This window comes from Camelus bactrianus, chromosome 11 (genome assembly GCF_048773025.1).
Source record: "Camelus bactrianus isolate YW-2024 breed Bactrian camel chromosome 11, ASM4877302v1, whole genome shotgun sequence".
Taxonomy (NCBI): Eukaryota; Metazoa; Chordata; class Mammalia; order Artiodactyla; family Camelidae; genus Camelus; species Camelus bactrianus.
The window spans coordinates 69289971-69312104 of NC_133549.1; the positions used below are offsets into that span (position 1 = coordinate 69289971).

Consider the following 22134-nt stretch of genomic DNA (forward strand, 5'->3'; position numbering starts at 1 on the left):
GACTCAGGCGCTCGTTCGCAGCCTAAATCGATCTGGGGTGTCCCTATAGCCGGGCGGGCGGGGTCAGGAGAAGCTGCGTATTAGCCAATGGGTGAGGCCGGAAGGTAGAGCCAATGGCCGTGGATGGCACGTACTGGGAGGAGGAGAGAGGGGCGAGGTCTTGAGAAAAGGAGGCGGTGATATGGTGAGGGGCGGAGCCAGACAGCCGAAGGGAGGGGGCGCGCGCTGGAGCTTAAGTAAGGTGGGAGTGCGAAGATGGCAGCAGCTGAGGAGGAGCCGAAGCCCAAAAAGCTGAAGGTGGAGGAGCCGCGAGCGCTGAGGTGAGCGCTCCCTGACGTAGGGTGGAGGGTGACGGCACCTGCTGCTAACTAGGGCCCACCTGGGGTTGCGCGGCCCCAGCGTTGGGTGGTACCCTCATCACCGGCATAGGGCCAACGCAGAGGACCGGCCGCTCGGGGAACTGACCCCCTGGCTGCGACCCTTTGCTTGGCGCCCGCCCAGTTTGGCTGAGTTGCCGCCTGCTCCGGAGAGGCTCCGCCCTCACTTGGCCAATCAGAGCCCCGGCCGGGGGTGCGAGGCGGCTGTGGGCAGGCTGCGGGCAGGCTGCGGGCGCCACGTGGGAGCCCGTCCCCACTGGGCTGGTGCGACCTGGGAGGACCGGACCCGACCTGAGCCGAGTCACACACGGCCACCTCCTCGTCCCTGGAGGAGGAGGACGAGGAGAATGCCCAGCAACTTCTCTACTCTGGGGCAAAGACAGAATTCTTGGGGATTTTTCGTAAAGATCGCGGAAGGGCACCTTGACCTTCCTTTGCGTACACCTAATCGGAGGCTGGTATCTTTGGAGACCATCTACCAAGGACCAAGAGCCCGCCTTCGAGTTTTTGCGGGGGTGGCATTTGCTAGAATGGTTCGGAAAGGTTGATTTTTCTTTTTTTCTTTGCACTTTTTTGCAGCAGTGGAGGTAGTTCTGCACTAACATTTGCTTCACATGCGATGTGATGTTGCAACTTTTACTTATAAAAAGTTGTTGGTTAAAATATTCCTTCTTAATAAGTATAAAAGTGCAGTATGCGCATTCCTTGAGGATTTTGAAATGTCCCTTGGAAGGTAATGATTTTTCTATCTAAAAATAGACCATGTCAAACTGACTTAAAAGTATTGGGACACTGCTGATTATACAAGACAAATCTCATATCTTCCAACATTATCCTTCTTCACCTCTGAAAGAACGAATCATTCATAAATGAAAAGATCGCTTAGGGTGTGTTCATGCTGTTTTGAATAGATGGTGACCAAATCCCAACCAGTGCCTTTAATATACCCCTCGGAGGGTTAGTGTGCCTGCCTTATAAGAAGAAAATAAACCTTTTTTAAAAACGACTCAGGATGTTCTACTTTTGTTTTAAACTTTCAAACTATAGACTAAAGCAAAGGCTTTTGAATCAGATCTACCTGGGTTCAAGGCATATGCTTTCCCATTGGTCCATTATTAGAGTACTTCCTTAGAAAGCACCTCCTTCACAAAGTTTCCTCTACCAAATTGGAAGACAGCTGCAACTTTCCCCTGCAGTCCTACTAAACATACAGCCCTTAGATTTTCTCTTATACCCATTTGCAAAGTGCTTTCCTATATTACAGATGAGGAAAGGGAAGCCTAAATGAAACAATTAGGGAACCGATGTATGAACCCAGAGTATATGGGTGCAGGTTCATTGTTGTTTTGACTTTACTGTGCCTACTTTTATATAGCCACCTAAGATAAGCTTCACTGTGCCTATGTAGCCTTAAAAGTCATGATAAATAATGATGTTTAATATGTGTTGTTTCAGCATTTACCTATTTTAACTCATTAAATCCCACAACAACCCTACAAGGTAGACACTGTAATTATATCCATTTTACCAAGGAGCAAACAGGTATAGAGAGGTTAAGTAACTTGATCAAGGTCACCTATCTAGTAAGTGATGGGTTTGGGATTTAAATCCAGGTAGTCTGATTCTAAGTCTGTGCTCCTAATTACCACACTCTGCTTAACTTCAAGCAATTTATACAAGAGCCCTAGTGAACTGTTAACTCAGATTTCTGTACTTTCCCTTTTGTGTTTTTTTTTTGTTAATATACATAATTTTTTATGTTGTTGCAAGTATATGATTCATAATAATTCTTAAACAGATACAATATATTTTACATGTCATTAGTGTCTGTTTAAAACTTATAGAAGTCCTTAGGCAGCTAAAAGTCATTTCATACAACATACACGTATTGCCACCTGTAGACATGAAGTTAAAAGATTAGACACTTGGGTATTGGGATAAATCTCTTAATTTTGTGTAAAGACTTTGGGATTGGCTGTTCCTACGTTCATTGTATTTGTCTTTAAGGGTCTCAGTGTGATATGTGCTGAGTGGTTAGACTGCATGCATTATCTCTGATGACTTACTTGATAGTTAAGGGGCTAGCTACTGGTTTTGGTTAGACAATGGCTTATAAAGTCTAAGCATAATTTATTGTGTATAATCAGTTACTGGGGAACAAATAAATTTATGATATATATTTATAGATGTCAGGGAAAGTATTTAGGGCTTTGTGAGAATTTCAGTTAGTTCTAGGGTAGCAGTTCTAAACCAGGGAAAATATTGCCCCCACAAGGGGCATTTAGCAATGTCTGAAGACATACTTGGTGGGGAGTGCTAATAGCACCGAGTGGGTGGAATTCAAGGATGCTGCTAAACTTACATCCTACAATTCAGAGGAAGCCCCCTACAACAAAAAATTATCCAGCCAAAACTGATAATAGTATGAGACTGAAAAAAACTCTTCTCCAGGGAGGGCCTCTGACAAGTCTAGCCTCCCTTTCTCAAATACACATTATTTTTCTAGCCTGGATTGCTTTTCAGGGTATAGCAGTTACTGAAGTTGCAAAGAAATAAGCTAGGTCTATCATGTTCTCACACTGGGTTGGGGAACAGAAGGGAACATTAATTGAGTGCCAGACATTATACTTTATATATGCTATCTCATTTAATCTTCCCAGAAACCTGTTAAGTAGGGGTAATGATCCCCATGTTACGGATGAGATATTTAGGGCTGAAAGAAGTCAAGAAGCATTTTTGGGAACTGCTTCCTGGATGAAGATGTTCTGTAATGATTACCTGTATTTAGGACCACTTAATTTTATTTTTCATTCTTTGGAAATAATCATCCAAGTTCATTTAGCAGTCACCTTTAAGAGGATAGAGTTCCTTCCAAGGCTTGTTGAGCACATGCCAAGTCTGTTCTTTCAGTTAGTCTTTCAAGTGCCGGCTATTTTAGGCATGCTGCTAAAAATTAGGTGCCTATCTATAGACAGAGCTAAAAGTCAGGTACCATCCTCCTGGTGGAAAATGAGTGGGATTTGGGAAAATGATACCTGATCATTCTGAAAGATGACAGCTAACCAGGTGTGAAGTAAAGTATCTGACCTTATAGAGAAGTTTGTTCGGTGGTAGACATGGGAGACAGCGGCCTCTGTTGGGGAACTACATTTGTTTGATCTGACTGAAGCAGAAGATATAGGCGTCCCGGCTTTGTACTGGACACATTCACGTGTATGCTCTTTCTATCTCTGTATCTTTCAGCTCTCAGACCCTAATTTTAACTGTTGGCTGAATATCTCCTTCTGAGTGTCTTGGTGACACTTTAAAGTCATATATATCAAACTAAATTCATCTGCTGTCCTAAATCTACACCTTCTTCCATGGTTCCTGCATCTATTAATGGCACCACTGACCTCTTACTCCAAAGTTTTGAACCTAGATCCTTTTCTTCTCCATCCCTGCTGCCACAACTCAAGTTTAGCCTTTATTTTGCTTAGATTTTGTATTGGCTTCCTAACTGGTCTCTCCACCTTCAGTTTCAAGTTCTGCCTACTTGTCTGCAGGTGCAGCTCTACTTACTTATCATAGCAAACACTTGTAAACTCTGAAGTTGATGTTAGGAAGAGTTGAATCCAAAGAGCCCATGTCATAACTCTCTCTGACATTAGGAATTATACATTATTCTGGGTCATGATAATTTTAATTTCTATTAAAGAAACAAACTGCAATTCTCCAGTCAGCAAATGTTGATCTTTTCTCAAATTATTGTTTCCTAACCATTTCACTTCCATGAACTAACTTTATTCTTTCCTTCTGTCTCCTACCTCACTAAAGACTCTGTGTTTTAAAATTGTGTGGTAAACCTAGAAAGAAAAGTCTGTATCTGAGGTGACCAAGCAGTAGTCTCAGTGACCTCTTCTTTTAAAACACTTTTTTTTTTCTGTTTCAGAAGATTCTCTGGAAAATTGCTTTATTTTTATAAACTGAGCATACTGTTCCCAGAATGGCCTCTTGTGAGGATTAAATGAGGAAAATATATGCAAACTAGAAAAAGAGAAAGGATGATCGATTGTGTGTCCTTAAAGTGTTGCTCAGTGCCTGGTCCTTAGCTGTTCAGTTAATGTTTGCTGAATGAATTATCAGCACTGCATAGTGTGGGACTGATAATCTTCACTTTTCTAGACCTTGTGTTTTTAACAGTGCAGCCTAAAATTTGTAAATTTGTAAACTGAAGAGATTACTTGGCCTATATTTGCTTTGTAGGGTCTAGGGACTTTAGTGCATCCCTAGTAGAACCATTTCTCAGTCTCTAAGAGATTCAGTTGACTAACATAGCAAGGAGTCTAGCCAAAAATCATTCATTCTTGGAGTGCATCTCTTGCCTTTATTGTCCTCTGCTATTGGATTTATTTCTCACACATGCCATTTTAATGTAATAAAAAGGTGGTATTTCTCATCCCTAAGCCAAAATCTCATAAGCCCAGAGAGACTTTCCGCATCTATGTATCAGTTTTCAGAATACTCTAATTGGACCTACCTGGGTTATCTACCCACCACTGAACCAATCACTGTATCAGAGGCAGGAATTTTAGCCAGCCTTAGATATATTTTCATTCCTTATCCTGTGTGTGTGTGTGTGTGTGTGTGTTCTCACGCCAGTGGTGTTTTAATTTATGGAGGAGTGGATGGGTATTGAGGGGGACACTCAAAAGTGGCCTGATTTCTTCTTTGTAAATTCAGAGGGCCTTTGGCTGGACCTTTGGCTCAAAGTCCAGCCAAAGTCTGTCTTCCCTGTAAAACTTTCCTAATCTGCGGCCCTAGAAATGGCTTCTTCTCTGATTGTACTGCATACTTTGCATTATTGCTGTGCACAGTATGTGCATGTTTTATCCCGTCTACTGCTACTTGAAGTAAGGAAGCTAGTTGAAAGCTTAATGCCTTATAACTAATTATGCCATTGCAATATAACAGGCTCTAAATTGTTGTTAAGTGAACTAATTCTTAATTCTTTAGAGGTGGTTTAAGGTTGTGTTTGTAGTACTCAGTGGTGCAAAATGGATTCATGTATTAGCTGTAAATTCTTATCCATTCAATAAGAGTTGATAGAACCCTTACCTGAAAACACCTCATGGTTCTTGGACCTTTCTTTTTTCTTGTTACATAGAGTGAGCTTGTGTGTGAAAGAAATCTGATACTGGAGGATAGAAGCAAGATAGATGCACTCCTAGATTGCATTTCTGTTCTTTCTGGTGACTGTAGTGAGCTTTGACTATAATAATCATTTCTTGCATTTGTCCATGGGGAAAATTCCCTTAGAATAAGTGTATTTCTCCTGTGTAAGCAGTGACATTTTATTAAGGCCCTTTGGTCAGTGTTTTCTTTCTTTTATTAAAAAAATATAGTAGAATGGCTTATTTGGTGGAGAAAGAAATTTTCTGAAAGAGTGAATTTACAAAGAATAAATCAGTGACCTATCAAAATGATGAATGTTTTCCCTCTGGGTTAGCAAGTCCTTAATTAGTGAGATTATTTTCATTATAATTAGAACTCCAAAAGCACTGAATGGCAATACCGTTCTTTTAAAAAAATTTTTTTTTAAATTGAAATATAGTTGATTTACAGTGTTGTGTTTAGTTTCGGGTGTACAGCAAAGTGATGCAGCTCTTTTTCAGATCCTTTTCCCTTATAGGTTATTGGAAGATAATGAATACGGTTTCTTGTGCTATACAATAGATCCTTGTGTATCTGTTTTATATGTAGTGGTGTGTATCTGTTAATCCCAGACTCCCAATTTATCCCTCCCTCCTTTTCCCTTTGGTAATCATAGTTTGTTTTCTATGTCTGTAAGTCTATTTCTGGTTTGTAAATAAGTTCATTTGTATAGTTTTTTTTTTTTTTTAGATTCCACATATAAGTGATACCATGTGATATTTGTCTTTGTCTGATTTACTACATTTAATAGGATAATCTCTAGGTCCATCCATGTTGATGCAAATAGCATTAATTTATTCTTTTTTATGGCTGAGTAGTAATCTATTGTGTAAATATACCACAACTGTTTTATCCAATCGTCTGTTGATGGACATTTAGGTTGCTTCCATGTCTTGGCTATTGTAAATAGTGCTGCTATGAACGTTGGGGTGCATGTGTCTTTTCAAATTAAGAGTTTTCTCCAGATATATGCCCAGGAGTGGGATTGCTGGATTATATGGTAACTGTATTTTTAGTTTTTTAAGGAAACTGCATACTATTCCCCATAGTGGTTGCACCAATTTACATTTCCACCCACAGTGTAGGAGGGTTCGCTTTTCTCCACATCCTTTAGCAATACTGTTCTTAATTGCATAGCATACTGTGTAACAGTGTACTATGTAACCAACAGATAATACCACAAAATGGTCTTTTTAAGAAATTTGTCTCTGTTGACTCATCCAGGAGGGGTCACTGGAAAACAAAATATAGCAGAAGAATCAAATTCAGATGTCTTTGGTTTCTCAAATTCCTCTAAGCTTAATATAGCAAAATAAACAGTTTTACTCTCTAAGCCCTGAGCTGAAGTCTGAAAAGCCATGTTAAGTTTTTGAGTAAACAAATTAAAGTAGAAGAAAATTATCTTCTTTAAAAATAAACGGTTCAAATGTGTTGTCTTTGAAGTTAACCACATTAGATATTTGAACATTTCCTTGTTTTACAGGCATGACTGAGGATGTCTTAGCTTCCTCCTAAAATAAGAGTTTTTCACAAATTGTTTTTCTTAAGCAGAGCTGAGACATTAGTTATCATTTTCAGTTCTTAGTTTTGGTGAAGGTTAAAGCTGTTAAACTGTAGAAGTGATGCAGATTTACACCCTATGTCTCTGTTGTCACATACCCAAGAGGAACTGATTATATTACATTTTAGCCAAGGATAGCTCGTTGATCACATTAAAGTATGTTGACATTTATACTTTGTCTTGTTTGTTTCACTTAGCACTTGCATATCCACATGTATAGAACTAGACTGTTTAGATTAGAAATATTATAATAAAACATAGTTATATTATTAAATTCAGTAAGTAGTACTAAAATGTTTATTATTAAAAATAATATTGTAGTAAAAAATAACTTAAAAATGTTTCTTTTTTTTTTTTGGAAGGTTGGAGATTTGGGTTCTTGTCTGCATGGTAGGTTTGACTTCTTTGAGTGTATTTATCCCTATGCTTGAATATTGTAAAGGTGCTCTGTAGAGAAATATATAAATTTCTAGACTCACACTCACAGATCCTTAGATTGGGAGGGATATTAAATTATCTTTGCCTCCTATCTCAGACAGGAATCCCTTCTTTAGCACCCCTCCTCTTCTATTTGTATAGCACTCCTCCCCTAGATTCAGCACAAATATGGGAAAAGGAGTACATTTTTCCACTAATGGAAAACACACGTACATACACATCAGAGACCTTCAACCTCAGTTCTGTGTGAAGCTTGAATAAACTACATTCCTAAGAAAACCTGTTAGTATCTTGTAGACATCAAGTCAGATTCATATCTCTTTAAGGAATTTCTTGTCCAAGATATTGCTTCTTTATATTCATAAAACAGGTTAAAGCAGACTCTCCTTGCCTTTCCCTTCTAGAAACTTCTTTGTTATTTCCAAAGACTGTTTGGGAATGCTGGTGGGAGTAGGAGCAGGAGCAGGGGTGGGAGGAGACAAATCCCCAGGTAGGGTGGAGCTGAAGTTTCCTGCAGATGATGGGGTCGAAGTGTGAAAACAACTCAAATCTCAGTATTAGCCAGATATGGCTTTGAAATGGTCATTTACAATTTTATATGATTTTTGAAAACTCTTTGAATATGTTTTAGACTCTTTAGATTGTTAGTGCCTGAGGGAGTACTTAAAATCAGAATCTAATATTTCCCTTGTGCTGTTTGGAGAATTGAAGCCCAGTGAGGTTTAATGGTATCAGTCAGGTAACACAGCTAATTAAAACTGTTGAACGTCTGAGGTGAAATTTGATCCTAAGTGTTATAACTTCTTCTGCTGCCTTCTGGAACAAGAAATGAAGTGTCAGTCTTTTTTTTTTTTTTTTTTTAAGATAAGGATAACATGTTTAAAGAATAAGTCAAGCACTTTAGAATGCCACCAGGTAACTGTCTTCAGCCGAGGAAATAGACCCAGAGAAGTTAAGGGCCCCTAAGTACTAAGCTCTCATTTCACACTCAGGACCAATGATTCACATTTCTTGCTGTTTATTTTACACTTTGAAGACACAGATTGAGACACTTGTCAAAGTGAATTCTGTATGTGCTAGATAAGCACACTAAAGAAATTCTGTGGCAGTGTGTTTAGTAACCTTGTTTAGATTTTTTTTTTTTCAGGTTTTCTTGCTCACATATATAGGTCTCCCCTGTCCTCCCCCCTGCCCAAGGATAAACATTCTCTTGTAGGATATACTTAATTGTATACTTTGCAAATGGATTAACTCATTGAACTTGAATTTTGAGCAGATTGTGTTTCCCATTAAAAACCTTGGGCTGGGGAAGGTATAGCTCAAGTGGCAGAGCACATGCTTAGCATGTACAAGGTCATGGGTTCAATTCCCAGTACTGCCTTGAAATATAAATAAACCTAACCCCCCTCCAATAGTTTGACTCCTTAAAAAAAAAAACAAGAACCTTTGGGCAAACCAATTTTGCTTATGTTTAACAGTTAAAATGTTCCAGTTAAGAAAATAATTTCTTTTTTGTTTTTTGGGTTTTTTGGGGGGTGTGGGTAATAGGTTTATTTATTTATTTTTAGAGAAGGTACTGGGACTGAACCCCCAAGAGTATAATTTCTGATAAGTTTTTACTTACTTCGGAGATTTTGCGCATTTCTCAATATTGATATTTATAATTTGAATCTTATGGCTTAGTATTATTAATTATTATATAATATGGGATAACCATTACAGTTACAGTTCAGAGAGTTTAATATGCCCAAGATTATACAATAAGTGGCAGAGATAGGATTCAAACCTGAATCTGTCTTATTTTTAGTAATTAACTAAAATAGTCAAGTATTGTATAAACAATAGAACAGAAATCAACAGTGATTTGTGTCATTAAAAAATAAGCAAGTCTTTTGCTTCATATTATTGTATATTAAACAATAACTAGTAATCTTTTAAAAAGCTGTTAATCCTTTAATATTATTAATAATTTCAAATTTTATTAAAATGTTCTATGAGATCTGAGATGACAGTGATGAGAATTCTTTTTTATTAAAAATGACCTACAGCCACAATTAGTCTTGGACCTTATACAAAGGAAATAAAGCAAAATTTTTAAAGAAATGATGAAATGTTCAGTTAGCCTACTTTTAAGAGTATGACTATAACATTTCATTAAATTCAACTGATATTTAAAAACCTGAATTTCGTAATGCTTGATAACCGAAGGAAGAGGAAGTAGGGGAGGGAACAGATCTGTGAAAAGAAGAGGGGAGGTAAAAGGAAGTGATAAAAAGGGAAAGGCTTAATTCCTCTTAGCTATTTCTGATTTCTGTGTTAACTTCCCACCTCAGACATCTCTGCTTTTCAGCTTTTCACTCAGCTCTGAGGTGCATATGCTAGTTTGTGAGAAACTTCTTGTTATGAACTGTTATACCTATGGGCTGGTGGCATGATGCAAGGAAAAGAGCTTTTGTATTAGGAATCAGAACACCTGGGTCCTATTAAGGTTTCTGTCTAGGTTTGTGTGTGTACCTGTGAAGTTAGTAGTGTAGACTAAAGTGCTTTTCACACTGGACCATGCATCAGTTTTGGTGCAGAACAAGTAGTATTTTATGAGGTAAATAAAAAAAATCAGTGCATTGAATATGGTAGCAGCAAGTGCTGCTTTGTGAAACATTGTTTCAGTTATGTATATGTATAGAATATTAGGTTGTAGTGCAAAATATATTTTTCACCATGAGTTTGACTTTTCTATCCCAAAATTTAGTGGCTTAAAAGAATAGCCATTTTATTAGAATTCATGGTTTTGTGGGTGGTGAATTCAGACATTTGGCTTGACTAGTTGATTCTTCTGAGTAGACCTCAGTAAATATTTATTGAGTTAATGAGTGATTGGTTCCTTAAAGTTTGTTTGTGCAGTATCAGATCTATGGTGAAATTGAAATAAGAAAATCGTTTATATAGAAAATATACTTCATAAGATTACCAACAATATTTTGGGCAGGGCTGTTTATTCTGTGATGTCCTTCATACATTTTTATGTTACAATGCCCTTTTATGAAATGATAGTGATATTTAATTGTATAGTTTAAAAATATATTCTTGGTAGCATAAGTGATTGGGAAGCACCATTGTCCTCTACTTTTAGATTGGAAGTTTTCTTTGAGTTTTAGAGATTTGTGGTTCACTGAAAATAAAGAAGCACTGTGTAAGTGTTCTTGGGAGGGAGTTTTGCTAAGGATTCTTTCTAAATAAAGCTCTATCAATCAAATGTTATATTCTTCAAATTCTCCTGGGAAATAAATTGTCAGGTTCCATTTGAAGATTATATTCTACTTGAATATGTAATGTTAAAGTGAAATGTGACATAAGAATCTACAGATAATAATTAAAGGAAGGAAAAATAGCGAACTTCTTATTGTGTCTTTTGGGGTAATACATTTAGCGATGTTTCTTTGAATAACCTTGTCAATGAAAGCTAAGTAAAATTGCATCATTGTAGTTGCATTAAAACTGATCAACTATAGAAAAGCAACCCAGTTTGTGTTGAGACACAAGTGGACAGTTTTCTTCCACTGTCCAGTAAGAACTGAAAAGGACCTGAGATGCCACCTATAACAAACTGCCTTGTGTTTCAGATAAGGAAACTTTTGGTCAAAGGGCATAAATTTTTTCGGTAGGCCTAGGATTAGAATTCCCATCTCCTTATTCCCAGGCTCCTGAACTGTACTATGTGGCAATACTTATTTGAGGGAGACAAATTATAAGAAATGTCTCTTTCTGGAGTATGGTATAGATTGCTTTAAAATATTACTTTATCAGTATTTTCATTCATATAAAATGAGGAGATGTATTTTTTTATTTTTTATATTATTTTTATTTATTTATTTTTATATCTCTAGCACATAACCAGCCCCAACACCTGTACCTGGTAATTGTCACTGGGTTGTGTGATTATAGGTGATTTTTATTTTTCTCTTTGTGTTTCTATTTATTTTTCATGAGGACTAAGGGGGAAATCATGTTTAATTAATCAGCAAAAAAAGGATAATTTTTTAAGGTATCTAAAACAGAAGGGGAATGGATGATGAAAAGTGTTTAGTCAAGTGTGGTAGCAAGTGGCAGTTAAGAATGAAAATGGTACTTGTAAATGGCTATGCAAGAGAAAGGATACATGGCAATTAACAAATATTAGCCTAGGATTTAATTTGATTTATTAAAAGCCTCAAATATTCTGGAATGTCCCTGTGACTGGACTAATTTAAAGAATTCTAAAACATAAACTACTTGGTCCAGAATACTTTTAGAAATTATTTTCAAAATGTTTATAGTTGATCCTAGGAAAAACACTGATTTATATTAGATGATTTGTATATGTATTTTAAAAAAGGCCCCGATGAAATCTGTAGGACATTAATCTAAGTCTGATTATTGGAAGGAAACTATTTGTTACTCTGTGCACTCTCAGGTGCTTTAATTTGATGGCCCTCTATGATAAAAAGCTCATTCTTGATCTGGGAAAAAAAAGCAGAGGAGATGTATTTTTAAGTAACATGCAAGGAAGACATTGCACATTCAGTGTTGACAGCTGGCCTCTAAAGCCTATGCAAAGCTTTAACAGCGATATTTATGCTTTTAATTTTTGTCAGGTGAAGATTTAAAATTAACCAGGGAAAATTAAAGACATTTTTGTCATCCCTGTCTTAAAGAATCTTTACACATGAAAAGGAGACATTTATAAAATAAACCCAATTCCTTTAAAAATAATTGTAGTTTTGATGGTTGTGATGTAAAAAAATACAGGTTTTAAAAAGAGCAGGAATCAGTTCTGTATTTTTAAAGCATTTTAGAAAGACAATTTAAATTTAATCACAGTTATAAAAATTTTATGCTAATTAAACCAATATATAGTAGAAAATTTATAAGCTAAATCAATATAAATAAGAGATTCAAAGTGACACGTAATTCTACTTTCCAGAGAAACCAGTAATAATATTTTGGTGTGTTTCTTTCCAGTCTTTTTTCTGTGTGTGTATGGCATGTATTTGTCTTTAACATAGTCAAGATTATACTCTACATTCCTTTTATTTGTTCTGCTTTTTTTCACTTAACATTATATCATGAATGTTTTCCTGTGTCCTTAAAAGTCTGTGAAAATATTTTATAGTAGCTCCATACATTTTCCTGTAACTTATGTAAATATTAATCTATTTTTACTTATTTAGGGATATAATAAATTTTTTCTGTTATTAATGCTGAAATGGATAAGGTATATAAGTTTTTGTTCACATTAGTTCTATTTAATTTATGATAGTTGCCTAAAAAATGGAATTGGTGACATACATTGCCAAAAAGCTTTCTAGAAATTTACCAATTTCTAGAAATACACTAATATATGAAAATGTTTGATTTATTGCACCCTTAACAACAAACTAATTGTGTTTGAAGAGAACTTTGCTACTATTTTGGGGCTTGAAGCATTTGTTGCAAAGGTGAGTGGGTGGGTCCACATATTTGTAATGCTATCCAGAGGCACTTTAACTATTTGGGGTTAGCTGTCTATTTGCTTTTATAGTAGCAGACTAACCACATGATTAGATAAAATAGGATACTTATCTGTCTTTCCAAGAGAAAACTATTTTGACCCACTGATCTTGATTCAACTATTGGAATTGGAAGAAGTTTAATGAAGGTTAAAAATTTCAGTTGATTGCTTTTTCCTAAAATGAAAAGAATAGGATTGAAATAAATTGCTTAAAAAATTGATTGAAAGAGTTTTAGTAGTTAATAGCTAATCGCTTGCAGGCGTGTGTGCTTGCGTGTGTGTGTGTGTGTGTCTGTGTTTTGAGAAAGACTGGGTGGAAGAGAGGGTGGGGAAAGATTAGAAAAAGAACATGAAAGGCTGAGGAAAAGAATGTACTGTGAATGAAATAAAAAGAACGTCTGCTTTACCTGGAAAAATATGTCTTTACTTTTATAGCTGCCTGATTTACTCTGAAAGAAAAATTGCACATGAGCCCTGTTTGCTGAAGTAACATTTTTGCAGCTGTATCTGTTGAACTGTTACCTAAATACATTTGAAATAATACACTTTCTGAAAGTTGTTTTGACTGCCTGAGTTAAAAAACCAAAGCTTTAATTTTTAGATGCAAAGTGTCAGTCATCAAAAATAAATTGTTTTTCTAAGTCTTTGAATGTGGTATGGTTTTAATCTGATGGAATATTTGAATATTGCCAACCTTTACCTTCCCTTAGTGACAAAGAATTTACTGTATTTGTTAAAAAAAATAAACTTTCACGTCTAGCTGTTTTGGTACCAGAATTAGCTTTTTTTGTAAAAAAACTTTATTTTTGAAAATCAAAAGTAGAAGTTAACAAAGTATGTTAAGCAAGAGTAAAGTGCATCTATTTTTTCCCAGGGTTTATGTTCATGTTAGCTTTCATATCATGCTTCCCAAGGATATAATTTTAAGTAGTGTGATAATAATAATGATAATACAAAGTAATAATCATGTCATGTGCTGAGGGCCCTATTAGGTACTTTACTAGAATTAATTAAGTTTTAATTTTACAATGCTCTGAAAAGCATGTAGTGGGTAAACTGAGGGACAGATAGGTTAAGAAACAGCCCAAGGCTGTGCAGCTAGTAGGAAGTCAAGCAAGGGTTGTTGAACATGATTTCTGCTTGCTTCCTTTACAGTCTTGCTACTTAGCATGGCCCACAGACGAGAAGCAATTGGCAAGATCTGGGAATATAAAGAAATGCAAAAACTTGACCACAGAGACCTGCCGAGTCAAACACTTATTTTCACAAGATCCCCTCAAGTGATGTGTATATATATACATTAAAGTTTGAAAAGCACCATTCTACATCCCATATTAAAAGTTATATTGAAGTTTTGAAGTCCGTTCTAAGGATTATTCCTGTTTTGACTTCAGTTCATGTGGGTTATCTATTAACATTTTCCACAAGAGGAGGAGGAGGTTGAATTAGTCAGTGTCTCCACCACTTCAAATTGCTATCCTGATGCTGCTTTGATTCAGATCCTATTTAATTCAGAGGAACAATTGACTAATTCTCCTTGTGGACATTTGGTCTAAGTCTCAATCAGCCAAGTATAGCTCTGCCTTTACTCATGGACTGAAAACATCAGATTTATAGTTCATGGCTTCGTTCTGGATAGCTATTTTGCAAACTAAAGAGAATAATACTAAAACTATTTTCGAAGGAAACTTGGAATCTTTGGAATATTTGATGTTTGAGATAATTACTAAGGAATCACAGATCTGTGTAAACTGGTCTCCTTACTAATTTCATTTTGGGAACATAATTATTCTGTCACAAGGGCGATGATAGGTAAGAAAAGAAGCAAGGCTAACTTTGGAGAACACTGTCAGGTAGGAATATAATGCAAGACATATAATTTAAAATTTTCCAGTAGTCACATTAAAAAAGTAAAAAGAAACAGTTTAAATTAATTTTAATGTATTTTATTTAACCCATGTAGGAAAATACTATTTCAACATGTAATCAATATAAAAATTGTTAGAGATATTTATATTTTTTGTACTAAGTCTTGAAAAATTCAGTATGTATTTTATATTTACAGTGTCTCAATTTGGATGCTAAATTTTCCACATTTAAAAGGTGAAATATAGTCCAATGAAAATAAAACTGAGTTTCATGCAAAAATACTTTACCTTGCTTTTGGTTTTAAAATTTAAACTAATTAAAATTAAATAAAAATTCAGTTCCTTCAGTCACAGTAGGCACATTTCAGTATCACATCACATGTTGGATTGTATTTCTAATGCAACTGATTCCAGATTTACGGAATTGATCACCGTCCAAATGGTCAGTAAATGAATGCCACTGTTGGTTGTGGTCTGTTATTATAAATATTTGTACAGAGACTAAACAGGGAATAAACAAAGCTGTTTAGGTCATAAGGCGTTTACTGACTCCTCTCCTCCTTTCTATACTTCCCAGTTGGAATTAATTTACCTGTCTTTTACTAGTAGTTCAGAATCAGTTCCTTAAATCCTTTAGCCCCACTAAATTATAAGGATAGCGCCAAGAGTTACGGTTCTTCTTATTTTTCCGCTGTAGCATTAGATGCTTGCCTCAGAGCGCTGCGTACTTTTCAGAGAAGTGAGGTAATCTTACAATTAAGTATGGCAAGTAGGATAGTCTTGAATAGGCTAGTTTGGCCCAGCGGTTTTAAAACTTTACATGTGTACTCGGATCACCCGGCAACTAGTTAAGAATACCAATGTCCGGGCCTCACCTTTCCAGGTTCTGATTCAAAAGTTTACAGTGAGACTCCAGACACTTCCATTTTAAATAAGCTGTTCTAAGTGTTCCTTAAGTCTAAGAACATTTGAGGACCTTCAGACTCAGCAGTTGACCCTTAAAGGCTGCGAGTTCCAATTTAACGTATCGTGCTGATGTTGCCACGCGACCGGTTTTCCTTGGGCTGAGGTTTCCCTGGGCGGTTGCGGCTTTTCTGCAGATGAGTTTTCAGGCTGTTAAATCCCATCCCCAAAGACTGCCCTGACGACGTCCCAGTCCCAAGCCCGGTTAAAGCGACCTGAGCTGGCCGAGGTAGACCGTGGCCATGTGACTGACAAACCTGGTGCCTTTCGGGGCGGCCATTTTTGAGGCGGGCACCCAACCTCATGCCCCGTAAGCCAGGAGTGGGGGGAATGCTGTTACCAGGACTCAAGATGGCCACCGCCCCCGCTAGCCAGCCCGCTAGCCCGCGCGCCAGCGAGCCGGCACGAGACACACGGGCCGCTTGCAGCTGCCCGCGGCCCCCAGGGCTGGTCTCCGGCCACCGATCGGGGGCGGAGCGCCCGCCCCTTCCGGGCGCGGCCAATCAGCGCGCGCGGTCGGCTCGGCGGGGGCCGCCCGCGCGCGGGGTGTGTGAGGACGCGCTCCCGGTCGCTGAGTGCCTGAGCCCAAGAGCGGCGGCTGTGGTACCTGCTGCTGCCGCCCGTGCGGACGCAGAGCATCGGACGCGAGCGCTGTTGCGTGGGGCAGGAAGGTGAAGCCATGACGTCCATCAGGTAATGAGACAGGGCGGCAGCCTAAAGTGCGCGCTTGCTGGGCGTTAGCCTCCCGGCCGCCTGAGCAATATCGCCCCTTCTCTGGGTGGTCTGGAGCCTGCCAGTGCCACCGGTCCCCCTCATGTTGGAGGCGCTCTCTGCACTTTTTACTTGGTCATTTCTGCCTTCCTCAGAAGTTTTGGGGGCTGTGGCACATGGCGGAGCCCTGTAAGTAGCTGCACCGCTGAGGTGACGCTCCTCCAGATTCCAGGATTTAAGGCTTCTGGGCTATGTAGTGGATTTCTCATGAAAAAATGTAGCTCTCTTTCCCCCGCCAGGGGTGGCCGGGGCCTGGGGAAGTGTGACGTGCACCGGGTGTGTCCATTCCCGCATGTCATGTCTCTGACAACTTCGTTGATGGCCCAGAGCAGACCTGCAAAGTTGACCCTTTTCTGATGCAGGTAGACTGCCCAAAAGTTGTGAAATTGTGTGTCCCCAAAATATTTGTTTATGATTGGAATTAGTAATCCGGTTCCCAAGGTGCCATTTGTTCACCTATTTTTATCAGAGTCACACGCGAAATGAGTTTTGTGAGATAGTAGGTATATAATGAAAGCAGTAAATGGGAGACTTCCCCTCAATTGCTCTTCCAGAGTTTGGAAGGTTCTTTTTTGTTGATGGCGACAGAATAATGGGCCCTTCCAATGTCTGGGTGTAACATTGACTGAATGTTTACCTTTTGCTAATGTAACTATTTATAAAAAGGGATAAATTGGCTTATTTACCCAGTGTTCTGAACTGCCTCTTGTAAATGGACCTTGGCCTTCATTGTCCCAGAGAAAGGGAGGCCCCAGCACAAATGTGAAGTGAATAAAATAAGTTAATTTTTGGTCTGTGAGCTTTCAGCAGCGAAAGTTCTGGTGATTTAATGGTTTCTCAGTGGTAATGTTGACTACACAATATTTAAGAAATGACTTAAGAACCTAACCCTCAGGTAAGTAAATTAAGGTAAGGTGTAACTGCTAAACTTGGATGTGGTTTCTCTTAAATTGCATGTTTCTGTTCTAACACAGACAGAGGATACTTACCTCATTATGCAGGAGAAATTCAGGTACTGAAATGTGGAGACTCACATGGAAAGATTTCACAGTAAATTATATTGGGACATATAAGTCTAGCCTTTAATACTGATAGTATTTTAGGATGGATTAGGATTATGCCGTTAAACTGAGTTAATCCTCCCTCTCTCCACTCCCACTCTCAATTCCCATCATTGTTGCTAATTAGGAGTGTGGGTCAAATATTTAAGGGTCACTTTTTAGGTGGACTCAATTTTATTCCATCATCGTATTGCTGGGTACTCTTCTGTGGAGAAGCACCCAAATCTAAAGCTTCTGCTCCTTGGCCAGTGACAACAAAATGTGTCTTTTGATGTAGAACTGAATGGTTGTTGTGTTCAAAAGATTGATTTAAAGATTGACATCAACCTTATTTGATTTATGGAAGGATAGATAACTCATAGTTATATTTATGCTTGTTTCTTAAGGTGTTATTCTGAATTTTGAATAGTCTTCAACTACAGTGACATGACTCAAAAAGATTTTTAGATGTTATCTAAACACAGCTACCGCATTTATACTTGACAAACTGAGACCAAGAAAAGTTGAGTGCCTTTTGCAGATCAGTCAGTGGCAGAGTTAGGAACTAAATCCAGTATCCATGATCTAGTGGTCTGGATGATACCTTCTTAGAAACGATATACTACTTAAATTTCCCGAAAAAGCAGCTTCTATGAACAAATTGTAAAATATTGTGAGACAACTCTAGTAACTCTTTTGCTATCTTCTAGTCCTCCAAGGAACTTGGTAACTTAGTTTTAGGAGTAGGGAGGGAGACTGCTGAAGTTGAGGCAACTCTGTGTATATGGTGACGATTTTAAATGAGTTGGTAATCTTACAGATACCAGCCCTTCCCAGTGAGGACTGCATCTAATGCAAATTTGTTACACCTTTAGTTTTCACAGTTACGATGTTAGGCATGTTTCCATTTTGTGCTCAGTTTAACAGTAGCCCAAAAGGTAGGTAATACTGACTTGCTTTTACTGATGAGGAGAATGATCAAGGTCACCAAGCTGTCAAAATCTGACTTTGTGTCTAATGTGGTTTTTTACACCACGCTTAAAATAATTGTTGCTAAGTATAGTAAATGTGACTCTTTGCATTGATTATGACAGAATATAGGATTGGAAACCAGTGACGGCCAGTGGTCAACATACCTGGGTTCTAACTGAGGGTCTTTTTCTCAGATACTGATCTTCCTTTTCTCTTTCCTTCTTTGGGCATTTATTTAATGAAATATTCAGTGATAATGATACTAATACGTACCCACAGTGTTGCTGGGTAGATAAGAACGTGTTTTTGTATTTCAAGGCATTTTATAAATAGAATATTCTCTGCTTGTTGAAAGCAATTTGAGCCCCTTAGAGAGTAGTGTCATTTGAAAGGAAATGTTTAAATTTTACATTTTTAAATGGGAAGAGAACTTACCTAATTCCCTCATTTTACAGTTGAAGAAACTGAAGCCACGGCATTATGATTTGTTCAGATTCACACAAGTAGTTGCATATCTTGAACCAGAACCCAGATCTCTAGACACCTGGTTCAGTGCCCTTTCCAGTGTAGCATTCAACTATTAGGAATTCCTAAATAGTGATGTATTTCTTTTTCTTTGGTGGGGGGGGGAGGTAATTAGATTTGTTTGTTTATTTTTAGAGGAGGTACTAAGGGATTGAACCCAGGACCTCGTGCATAGTGAGCATGTGCTCTGCCACTTGAGCTATACCTTCCTCCCACGAAATAGCGATTTAAATCAAAAGAATTAAAAAAAAAACAAAAAACCTTAAGATCTTTGAATAAGTTTGACTGGAGAATTTGACTCTCTTCTGACTTTTATTAATTGTATTCTACTCTGCTACACCATTACTAATGGAGAGTCTAAGTTTACAGTTTCTAAAGCTAATTATCCTTGAAGAACAACTTATCTTTTGTTATATATATCAGATTCCAGTTGTTCTTCATTTGAGAAATGGTAGAACATATTTGATAAGTTAATGGTTTTGTCATTTTTAATTGGCCCAATAGAAAAGTTGATGTTTGAGTTAAAATTCAGGAAATAGAGGAAAGGACTAGAAGAGAATCTTAGAGAGCATTTTACTCTTTTTGTTTCTTTATACTGGACCTTGAGGCCCAGGCTGAAGTGATATGTCCTAGTTACGCAGTGGTAGAGCCTAAGATAGAATTTAGGTCTCCTGACTCCTACTTTGTGCACTTTTCACTGTTCAGCACTGTTTCAAAATACTCCTATGAATATTGCCTTGTTTTCCTAACATGAATGTCTGGTCTGGTTTTGGACATTGCTTACAGCTTGAGTTTGTGCCAGGGAAGACTGGGAAAATGAGGTAGGGAGACAGGGAGAGAGTTTGCTGTAGAGCTGAGGAACTCTATTCTTTGGCCTGCCCAGACAGGTCAGATTTGGTTTAAGACTATTCTGGGACTCGACATGTCTGTGCTCTACATGATAATTCTGTAACCATTTCTGTGGGTCAGGCCTACGCTGGAAAATTTATGTGGGCTGTGGGTGGGGTCGTGGGGTATTTTTCTCCGAACACTCAAGTTTTTTTGAGGTATGTCCAGTAGGATCTGCCAAACCATTCAGATGGAGAATATTCATATGGAGGCTAAATTCTGGCTAAAATTGAAACTGCCTTTGTTGAGTTGATTTCTTTAGAGCCTTTAAACAATTTTCAAAGTCATTTCAGGACCTGTGTCTTTTATAAGAATTGCAAATTTCAGATTACTGCACAAACTTAAATGCTCTGAAACTTCTAAGTGAGGCAAGTGAGCTTTTAAAATAAAATGAAATCATTTCATTTGTGAAATACTTTGAAGAACTAAAATAGGAATCCTTTTTTCTTAGAGAACTGCAATGTTGTCAGCTGTTAATACTCATATTTATAAATAGGTCATCTTTGTTTGAAAAGGCATACAAGGTTTTCTAACTCCCAATCTTTCCAGCCACAGTATTGCTACATTAAGCAGAACTGTCAAAGATGAATTGGAACCAAAATGATTGTCTAGACTGTTTAAATGTTAACCCTTTCCTATAACATTGGTTAACAATCATGTCTGTTTACGTCTTCATACCTACTTGGTTTTAAGTTGTTACTTTAAAAAATACTGTAATAAAAGGTAAGTATGAATTCTTATTTTCACATATATCAATTTATACAGGACAGTCCTGGATCATGACTATTATCCTGACATAATTGTTAATAGCTCTTCCTGTACTCTCAGAAGTGTCCCATTTGGATAATGAATTACCTGGTCATGTACATACACACTATAATAATTTTGTTGTAGTAGATTTTGGTTGTTGAAGTCTTATTTGAAATAGGACTATAAGATAATGGAATATTAGATTATTTTGACTAGATATGGATATTTTTCTTTGGTTAGACATTTTTATTGCAGTAAGAGAGTTCTTATTGATTTGTTGTTTGACCTTTGGCAGATTGTAAAACCTTGCTGAACCTCTTGTTTCTGTTAGAGATAATAGAAATATCTACACTATGGGGTTATTGTGAGGATTTAAAGGCAATAACATAAAAATGCTTTGTAAGTTGAAAATTGCTATGTAAGTGTTAGTCATTAAAGTGTCACACGTATACTCCTGAAAATTAAATTTTAGATGAATAATTTTATCTAGTTTAGGGGAACTTGCTATTTATTAGCACAATCTTTTCGAAGTGTTTCTACTGTAATGGGGAGCAGGAAACTAATAGTTGGAGATGTATGTGGGGTTGAGGTTTTTTGGGAGGGAGGGGCAGAAATTTCAACATTTTTGTGCTGAAAAGAATAATTCAATAGAAAGTAAAAAAAAAATAGATGATGCTTTTCAGAGAGAAGAGATTATTGCCTTGAGTATGCAAGAAGGCGTGCTAGTATGCACAGGCATAAATGGAAGGACTGGTTTTACATAGCCTAAGGGGTACACATATTTTCCTAGCTTGTTAACTTTTTAAAAAATGCCAGTGCTGTAATTCACATACAGTAAAATCACAGATCCTAAGTTCACTGAAGTTTAGGGGAAAAAAATGCACTTATTTGTGTAAAACACCACTCAGGTCAGTGTACAAAACATGTTCATCTCCCGGAATACTCTCCACTGCGTCTTTTCAATCAATCCCATTACTTGCCCCATCTAGGCAATTATTTTCTGGCTTCTATTAGTAGAGATTAGTTTTGCTTTTTCTAGAACTTAATGTAAATGGAATCGTACAGTAAATACTATTTGTGTACGATTACTTTGATTGCTTTTGTTCAATAATAATTTTGAGATTCAGCCATTTTGATGTGTGTCAGTAGTTTGTCCCTTTTCACTGCTGAGTAATATTCCATTATATGGATATAGCAACAGTTCTCCTGTTGATGGACTTTGGCTTCTTTCCAGTTTTTGATTACTATAAATAAAACGGCT

General features: G+C 37.4%; 1 protein-coding gene across 2 annotated transcripts in view; it reads left to right on the forward strand.

The window, feature by feature from the left end:
* The first annotated feature begins 167 nt into the window (after window positions 1-167).
* The window catches only part of ADK (adenosine kinase), a 414549-nt gene continuing 392582 nt past the window's right edge, over window positions 168-22134 (forward strand). The window contains exon 1 of one of the 2 annotated variants that reach the window (XM_010963146.3): window positions 168-320. In XM_010963146.3, coding sequence (XP_010961448.1) covers window positions 256-320 — 65 coding nt within the window. In that variant the 5' untranslated portion in view covers window positions 168-255. Of the gene's footprint in view, window positions 321-16460; window positions 16621-22134 lie in introns of those variants that run through there. The other variant, XM_045522789.2, reaches the window with a different exon arrangement.